General features: G+C 40.9%; 1 protein-coding gene across 2 annotated transcripts in view; it reads left to right on the forward strand.

Moving 5' to 3' along the window:
- LOC124723225 (mucin-5AC-like) overlaps positions 1–4,268 on the forward strand; it is an 81,258-nt gene extending 76,990 nt beyond the window's left edge. For both annotated transcript variants that reach the window (XM_047248415.1, XM_047248414.1), the window contains exon 4: positions 1,903–4,268. In XM_047248415.1, the coding sequence (XP_047104371.1) occupies positions 2,015–4,216 (2,202 nt within the window). In that variant the 5' untranslated portion in view covers positions 1,903–2,014 and the 3' untranslated portion in view covers positions 4,217–4,268. The remainder of the gene's footprint in view (positions 1–1,902) is intronic.
- Positions 4,269–9,317: the final 5,049 nt, after the last annotated feature.

Here is a 9,317-nt window from a genome sequence, read left to right on the forward strand (position 1 = left end):
TGGCAAAAAATCGCACCATCACACTTAGAAAAAACTGAACAAATCTCAAATATTTACACAAGAAAGTCAGTTGAAACATACATGTGAAAGAATGGATTGCCATTATAATATGAGATGTTTACTATTATGCATAATGGTGCAGCATTCAAGTAGAACATGGGGCTTATGGAACAATTTCTTTATTTGTGCACTGTGTTGGTATATGTACCCTGTTCTGGCAATGGACAGGAGGTGACTTCCTGGCACGTGTGCGCAACTTCTACCACTGTATTAACAAATTCTGTGGAAGCATAATAACCCTTTTATCTGCCCTTTCACTCCCCAACAATCATGACTTGGAAATATCGATCAATAATATGACCTTTCTCATTGTTGTGGATACAACTTCTTTTGGAGTATTCTTCTTATTTAACTTTACTGCCCCGGGGCAATGCATTTTTAGACTCAAAAAGGCTTTGGCTACCAAACAGATGTAACAATTTGCTACAGAAATATGATGCATCCATTTTTATAATACGCTGAAGAACCAAAGAAACTGGTACACCCGCCTAATATCATGTAGGGCCCTGGCAATCATGCAGAAGTGCTGCAACATGACGTGGCATGGACACGACTGTGAAGTAGTGCTGGAGGGAATTGACACCATTAATCCTGCAGAGCTCTCCATAAATCTATAAGAGTAGAAGGGGGTGAACATCTCTTCTGAACAGCACTTTGCAAGGCATCAAAGATATGCTCAATAATGTTCATGTCTGGCAAGTTTGGTGGCCAGTGGAAGTGTTTAAACTCAGAAGTGTGTTCCTGGAGCATCTCTGTAGCAATTCTGGACATGTGGAGTGTTGTATTGTCCTGCTGGAATTGCCAGAGTCTGTCGGAATGCACAATGGACATTAATGGATGCAGGTGATCAGAAAGGATCCCTATGTATGTGTCACCCATCAGAATCATATCCAGACATATCAGGGGTCTCACATCATTCCAACTGCACATGCCACACACCATTACAGAGCCTCCACCAGCTTGACAAGTCCAGGCGAGGTATAAAGCTTTGTGTCGAGTAGTCGTCAAGGGTACACAAGTGGGCCGTCAGCTCTGAAAGCTCATATCGATGATGTTTCATTGAATGGTTCACACTTGGACACTTTTTGATGGCCCAGCATTGAAACCTGCAGCAATTTGCGGAAAGGTTTCACTTCTGTCACATTGAACGATTCCCTTCAGTTGTTGTTGGTCCTGTTCTTGCAGGATCTTTTTCCGCCCACTGCAATGTTGGAGATTTTATGCCTTACCGGGTTCCTGATATTCACAGTATACTTGTGAAATGGTCGTACGGGAAAATCTCAACTGCATCACTACCTGGGAGATGCTGTGCCTCATCGCGGGTGCGCTGACTACAACACCACGTTCAAACTCGCTTAAATCTTGATAACCTGCCATTGTAGCAGCAGTAACCGATCTAACAACTGCGCCAGACACTTGTCGTCTTATATAGACGTCGCCAACCACAGCGCCATATTCTGCCTGTTTACATATCTCTGTATTTGAATATGCATGCCTGTAGGAGTTTCTTTGGTGCTTTAGTGTATATGGCATACAGATTTAGCCACGGACATTATAATATATTACATGGTGTTTTTGCAGTATAATGGCTTCATTAAATTGGAAATGAGATACCATTACTATCACTGAGTTTGTAGACTTGATAATGATGTGACTATCAACTTTTTATGTGGCACGAGTTACAAATTAAAACATTTCTAGAAAAAAAATCTTAAGTTACTCCTCCACGGTGGTGGTAGATGTAAATAAATATAGACTGATCTATACATTTGAGAACTTTTCCTGGAAACGATCATAAAGCTTGCTTCAACTAATTAATGTTATCTTTGGCATTTGTTTCAGGTTAAAAATTGCCAGATTTCATTCTAAGAACATCAACGAGAGAAACGTATAAGGGGACTGCAGTCATGAGATTGGTGGAACACTGAAACCGTGCTGTCAGCCGATTCCGATCATGGTTGTACGTGTACGTGGTTATCCTGTCGGAACACCACCTCGAACTAGAGCACCGCTAGATGAAAGCTGCAATGGAACCATCCATTGGATGACTACTTTTAATGTATGGCACTTCCCAGTTTGGCAGTACTCTAGAAAATGCGTTAAAGAATGTCCTATTTACAACTCTATGCTCCGTGATTCCAAAGGAGAACATAAAATTGTCTACGAGCAACAGTTTTTTATTCCTGTGTGCGATGAAGGTGGTAGAGAACAACTGATAAGGACTGCTCCGAATGGTGATAGTGAACAGGAAGAGATTCATATAACAAATAATGGATATGTAGGACCTGGTGGGTATGTAGTAGATGATAGGTTTGCAGGACCTTGTGAAACTGATGGAGAAGAGGAATATGTATGGGTTGAAGTATCTCTTGAGGATGATGAGGAAGATGGTTCTGTAGAAGCTGATGGAGCTGCAGAAGCTAGGGGCACTGCAAGAGCAGGGCAAGGTCGACCTAGTGGTGATGCAGGTGGCACAGCAGCAGGAACAAGTTCAAGAGGGTACAAGTCAGAAGGAAGAGGCGGCGGAGCAGGAACAGCAGCAGCACGTCGTCCACCAGAAGCCAACAGATCCCCAAAAGTAGAACGTAGGGGATCCTGCATGCGCATAGCTACCCATCCTCCTGTCGCTAACCAGTTTGCAAATGCTACAAGTTCACCAGACACAGCACTATCCCAGTCGAATACTTCTTCACCCGAAGAACTGTCAGAAGCTAAACCTATTCCACTTGGTCCACAGCCGTCTACAGGAAATAGACCACTGGCAGTAGTTGCCCCTGTGAATGCCGATTATAATCTTGCAGTGCCACACGCAGGTTATCGTCACTGTCATCACCATCGTCGCTGTCATCATCGTAACAGTGCAGTAGGCAATGGTAATTTAACAACCACTGATAACTCACGTGGGAGAACCAATGTCAATGCCACAGCCACCAGAGACAACAGTCAGTGGATTGAGATAATCACCATCCGGGCAGCTAAGGAAGAAGTCGTAGGAAGTGCCAGTGGCCCGAGCACCACAGTTCCCGGGAGCACCAGTGGCCTGAGCACCACACTTCCCGGGAGCGCCAGTGGCCCGAGCACCACAGTTCCCGGGAGCGCCAGTGGCCCGAGCACCACAGTTCCCGGGAGCGCCAGTGGCCCGAGCACCACAGTTCCCGGGAGCGCCAGTGGCCCGAGCACCACAGTTCCCGGGAGCGCCAGTGGCCCGAGCACCACAGTTCCCGGGAGCGCCAGTGGCCCGAGCACCACAGTTCCCGGGAGCGCCAGTGGCCCGAGCACCACAGTTCCCGGGAGCGCCAGTGGCCCGAGCACCACAGTTCCCGGGAGCGCCAGTGGCCCGAGCGCCACCGTCCCCGGGAGTGCCAGTGGCCCGAGCGCCACCGTCCCCGGGAGTGCCAGTGGGCCTAGTGCCACCATCCCCAGAAACACCAATGTCCCACATGTCACCCTTGCTGGAAATGCTAGTGGAGCAGGCACCAACAGTGTCATCAGAAATGCAAATCCGACCACTGTCATCAGAAAAGCAAATACGACAACGGTCATCAGAAAAGCAAATGGCACCACCACTGGAAATACAAGTGGCCAGAGTGCAGCCACTTCTGAAGACAGCAGCGCTGAAGACAGCAGCGCTGAAGACAGCAGCGCTGAAGACAGCAGCGCCGAAGACAGCGCCGAAGACAGTAGCGCCGAAGACAGCGCCGAAGACAGCGCCGAAGACAGTAGTGCCGAAGACAGCGCCGAAGAGAGTAGCACCAAAGACAGTAGCGCTGATGACAGTAACACTGAAGACAGTAACACTGAAGACAGTAGCAAAGAAATCATTCTTTGCCCAAAATGTTTTAATTTAGAGACATTTAACAAATATTTTTATTTTATTGGTCCTGGCACTGTTACACTTCGACCTGGCAAAAGAATTATTGAGGCAGACGATACTAAAGAGTCCAAGTGCGAAAGAGGAAATATGAGAGGTGACAATGCCAAACGTAGCAATGTCACTCCCACTAACACTAGTTACAAGAAAGGCAAGGTTATCTATACCAGCGTCATAGTTTCTCCTAAGGGGGAATCTTCCAGACGGGAGTCCATTTCCCGTGAGAGAAATAAAAGGGATAATTTATGTCTTGAGGATAGGGTTGCAAAACGCAAGAAGATGTAATGTGCTGCAGTTTTCATTTTGACTGTATGGAAAATAAAAGCAATTAATTCAATAAGTTTGTATTAATCTATCTAGAGAATAAGTGATTGAATGTGCTCACAAGTGGTGCAATATGTTAGATATTACCTTAATTGTCTGTTCTATCAGTTCTTGGAGGAATATTTTATGTATTATGAGTGTACATACACACAACATTTATGTAATATTCTACAGTATTTATTTCATAAACCAGTTTTTGTGTGTTATATTATCATTGGCTACAAAGATAAAATTGTGAGGCAGTGAAATTTTATCTAAAACAAATTAAAATAGTATGAGTAAGAGGAGTAATTTACAACATGGCCTGGGTGGGATTATGAGTATCAGCAGTTAAAGTGGCAAATCAGGGAGCTGTGTCTGTTCATTCAGTATTAAGCTTGGGCAGATGAGCATATGTATATTAATTTCCATTGTTTCAATGTAGTTCATCTTCCTTCCTTTATGGATGTGATGTAATACTTCATGTTGCACTTTGTAACTAGGGCCTTCTTTAAGCAGGTGGTCTGCACAAGTGGAATCTCCTGTTTCAAGTTTCCAGCTCCTGTGGTATTTCTTCAAACGAGTGCACATTGCCCTGTCAGATTGACCTATGTAGAATTTGCTACAATCACAAGTAATTTTATATGTTCCGCACTCTTTTGCAAAGCTGAAGTGTTGTCGTTCTGTCCTTACCAGGAAGTGTTGTTGTGCTGTCTTTACCATTGGCAAAAAGTGTCTAAGTGTTGTGTGCATAAAATGACTTTTTAAGTTCCTGGATTTAAGCTTTATGACTACATTCAGTGAGACTTTCCCTAAATATAGAATCGTGCACCATTTGTTGTGTTCTTGAGGTGGTGGGTTGAGAACAGGGTAAAGAAGATACTGTGCCATGTCACAAGGCTGCGAGTGTGATGGAGTGGTTCAAGGAACACAGTGCTGAGTTCCAGTTGATGTGCTGGACCTCTAACTGGCCAGATCTGAACCTGATCGAACACATCTGGGTTGTGATTGAACAATGTGGCGTGAGAGCTCATTGTGCTGCCTCCCCCCTCCCTCTCCAGAATTTATGGAAATTAGGTCTACCATGGCCTCATTGCTCCCATGCTATGATGCTTCATCATTGTTATCTGTGCTAAAGAAGTGTATGTCTGGTCTTGTAGCTGTCATTATATACATCAAACAATCTGTTAATTCTCTGTGCAGTTTGTTTCCAACTATGTCACCACAAGCATTTTCACTGGGTTTGATTTCCATCAGTCTTTTACAGTAAATCCTACCCATGTTAATTCTTTTCAGTAAGTTTTCAAGGTAAACATGTTGACTAAAACATTTTGTCATGGTTCCTCTGTATATTGCTAAGGAATAATTTTGGTCCCCCAAGTTCTCACATTCAAAAGCTTTACTTCTTCTCAATATTGGCGATTTACCTTCTATGATTCCCAGCAATTACATCATCTAGATACAGTATCAATTAATTAGTATAATAATCAGTGCTTTCAACATAGAGATATCTATCAACTTAGGATTGTTGAAATCCAATTTCCATCATAAATTGTCAAATGTGGAGTTATAAGTTCGTGGTGCCTGCCTCAGTCCATATAAAGTTTTATTTAGTTTGCACACAAGTCCTTCCTTAATCTATATATCATGAGGAAATTCCATATAAATTTCTTCAGTCAGTTCTCCATGCAGGAATGCATTGTGTACATTCATTTGTTTCATAAATATGTTCGTTTGCCACACTAAGAAAAATTCTCATCCTGTGGAGCATATGTCCTCTCATAGTCACATCCTTTTACCTGAGCACACCCTTTGATAACTAAATGTCCTTATAATCTACATTTTGATATTTCCAGATGCAAGTCTTTTTACTCTGAAAACTCACTTACTGTCAATGTCTCTTATTTGCTGGAATTGGTATCTAAGTCAAAGTTCCAATGGTGTCCAGTTGTTTCTTTCAAGAAAAAGAAAAATTAATTTTACAGTACTTGGGGCCCAGACAACTTTGGTCAGTGGTTCAATGCTGCCTTTTTGCAGCCTCTGATCTTGTTCCTGCTTTTGCCACACAAAACTTATAGTTTCATGTTTCAGTCTTCCTTTATTATTTTTGTCCATTCTTCTTCTTCATATTGACATTGCACACATTAAACTGGGAAATCCTACCCCACCCACCGTATTCCTCTGATTACAATTGTTTTCGATCAGTGGCACACGACCTGGCTGACCACCCTTCTGGTCACATAAACAAGGAGAAAATTCAGTCTAGGTGCGCATGTGTCATTGTCAATCTAGAACCTATATGCTCAAAAACTTGAGCTATTACATCTTTTTTGTGTAGATCTGTGCACCACAAATCAGTTATCTACAGATGAATAGCTGCTTGTCTTCAGTGCTTGTTTTTAATGTCAGATTCTAGTAATTTGTTACACATTTAGATGACAGACTGAAATCTAGCAACCCACACATGTGTGAGGAAGAATAAGGATGATTTAGTGGCAAGTGCGAGTAGAGATGACACAGACATGATGTTTGCTTTCAAATACTTGGGGTCACTATATTTTCTATTTAAGTGAGGCACCACTTGATAGCACATTCACATGTAGAAAAAAATTCCATGGAATCAAACCTGATTAAGATTCATATGTGTAAGAAGGTGTATGTAGCTGCAAGATTTCATGCAATTGTAGATAGGCTAGCAGCACTTTACCTGGTTATGTTTGGTTGATCCCATGTGGCTTCACAAAGATTCATGTAATATGTAGTTGTTTTGTCAGTCGAAATGGAAAGCATTCTAACTGTAGTTAACATATTCTACCAGAAGTCAGAAATTGATGACACACAGTGTTACAGTGGCTAAAGATCCTGACATTTAAACATTACTTTAGAAGCAACAATAAACCTCTACTAGATTCCAAAGCCTGATGGCCACTGTTTTAGACCATTAAGTATGAACTCATACTATGTTTGATGTTTAGTATGGTCATACTGTTCTTTTGAAAGTACCCTACTACCTAAAAGAAAGTCTTTATATATTGTAGTGTAGGTTTTTGCTTGTAGTTAGTATGTTGCAATATATCTGTGTTGTGGGAACAAATCTTAAACTGGTGGCAATTTACACAGATACAATTTGTCCTCAATATATAGTTCTGATTAAAAAACAAATACTATAATGCTCTCTCACATAAACTTGAAATCATGATCTCTACATGCAAAAGTGTGCTTAGAGTATTAATTGTGGTACCACTTGTGTATTTTACATATGTAGTCAGTCAAATTTTATGAAATATTGCATTTTGATGGTAGGCAATGAAAACCTCGTAACTCTGTTATCAGAGAGAGATTTGAAAGTGCATGGATTTCTCTGATCTGTCAGTAGCTAGGCTCCTACTATATAGTTACACATGTTGCAACATTATGTGTATGACTAAATATATAAAGAAACCATTTTTGCTTCTCCTGTAAGGTTTAACAAAATGGAGTTAAAGAGATTTTCATTGCCTACCATAAATTTGTTACTGAGATGGAGGGCTAGGTATAAATTTTGTCCAGGTCTCTGCAAATAATTATGGTTCCTTACTGCACTGAAACCATCGAAACAGAAAGGAACAGCAGAAAAATGCTTCTTATGAAGGATATACAAAATGTGGCATATTCTTTAACAAACTAGCTGACTTGGGCCAATGCGAGCAAATGATTTCTCTGTTCTACAAAAAAGTGTTATATATTAAAAACTTTTTGTACTGGTTATTGGTAATATATACAAATCTTTTAAGTCTACGAAACCTTATGTCTTGGTGTTCAGTTGTACTGGCAGTGCAATGAAGAGAATTTAGTGTGATGCAACACACTTTTCAGATGTAGCACAATACATATTTCTCTATGAAAAATGACGTAGTTTTAGTTAATAATTGTGAATTCTGCTGTTTCATGTGCAAAATCAACTGTAATGTCAAGTAACACATATATTCAAGAGTGGAAGGATTGTAATTTCAAATTATATAAACATATTACTGTGCAATTTCATAGTTGCAACCCCTCTCATGATCTTGATTAAATGTTTAGTGAAACTTTATATTTCTCCAGAACAGTTCGTCAAATAGTAACATGCTCTGTATAGTAAACACCTACTGTTAATTAAATAATTGAGCAGTTCTGGAACATTCTTTGTATATAAAATACACTCAACTGTTTATTAAATAGTTCATGTTTTTCCCATCCTAAACAACAATGCAACCATACTTTGACACTTTATGCAAGATGTTTATTCAGTTACAGCCCTCAATTTAAGTAAGGAATTGCTTTCAATTGATGAGTAAACACAAGAGGATGCCAGGTCCTTCACAAGTGTTTACCTGAACTCGCCTCCAACTTTTTACTATGGGAACACACAGTGTATACTATGGGAACACACAGCGTATTGTGTAGTCAACTCCAGTAAGAACAGCAGTTTGATTTTTCAAGTGCATACGAGCAGCTTTCATAAATTTATTCTATAGTAAAATCTAATAATACTTTAGCAAGTCATAAGGCATCACTAAAGCTTTTTAGGACTTAATGGCATTATTATTTTTATATTTCAGTATACTGCAAGTATATGAAGACTAACAAGCACCATTCACTATTACAAATGGATCAACATTGATTTTTGCAAAATGTTTTTATTGGATACACATTATCGGTGGAACATTATTCCCCCACATTTACTACAACACCCGGATCAACTCTCACCAAGACACTCTCACCATCACACACCAGAACACCTGTACCACCAAAACAATCATGTTCAACAATGTTTTTGGGTGCATTATGTGTTCCCATTTCTTGTCGTGTGAGGCCACACACAACACACCCAGGAACACCATCGAACATGATTGTTTTGCTGGTCCAGGTGTGGGGAGGCATACTGTTGCATGGATGTACTACCTCCAAGTCTTTGAACACAGTACACTCACCAGTCAACACCATTTTGACAATCTACTGCTTCCTGACATGTGTCTTTCCAAGAGTACATTCGGCTCGGCCCAAACTTCACTTTTATGAATGTCAATGCACAACTGTATTGAACACCACAGGTGCAGGAGCT

Source organism: Schistocerca piceifrons, chromosome X, assembly GCF_021461385.2.
Source record: "Schistocerca piceifrons isolate TAMUIC-IGC-003096 chromosome X, iqSchPice1.1, whole genome shotgun sequence".
NCBI classification, from domain to species: domain Eukaryota; kingdom Metazoa; phylum Arthropoda; class Insecta; order Orthoptera; family Acrididae; genus Schistocerca; species Schistocerca piceifrons.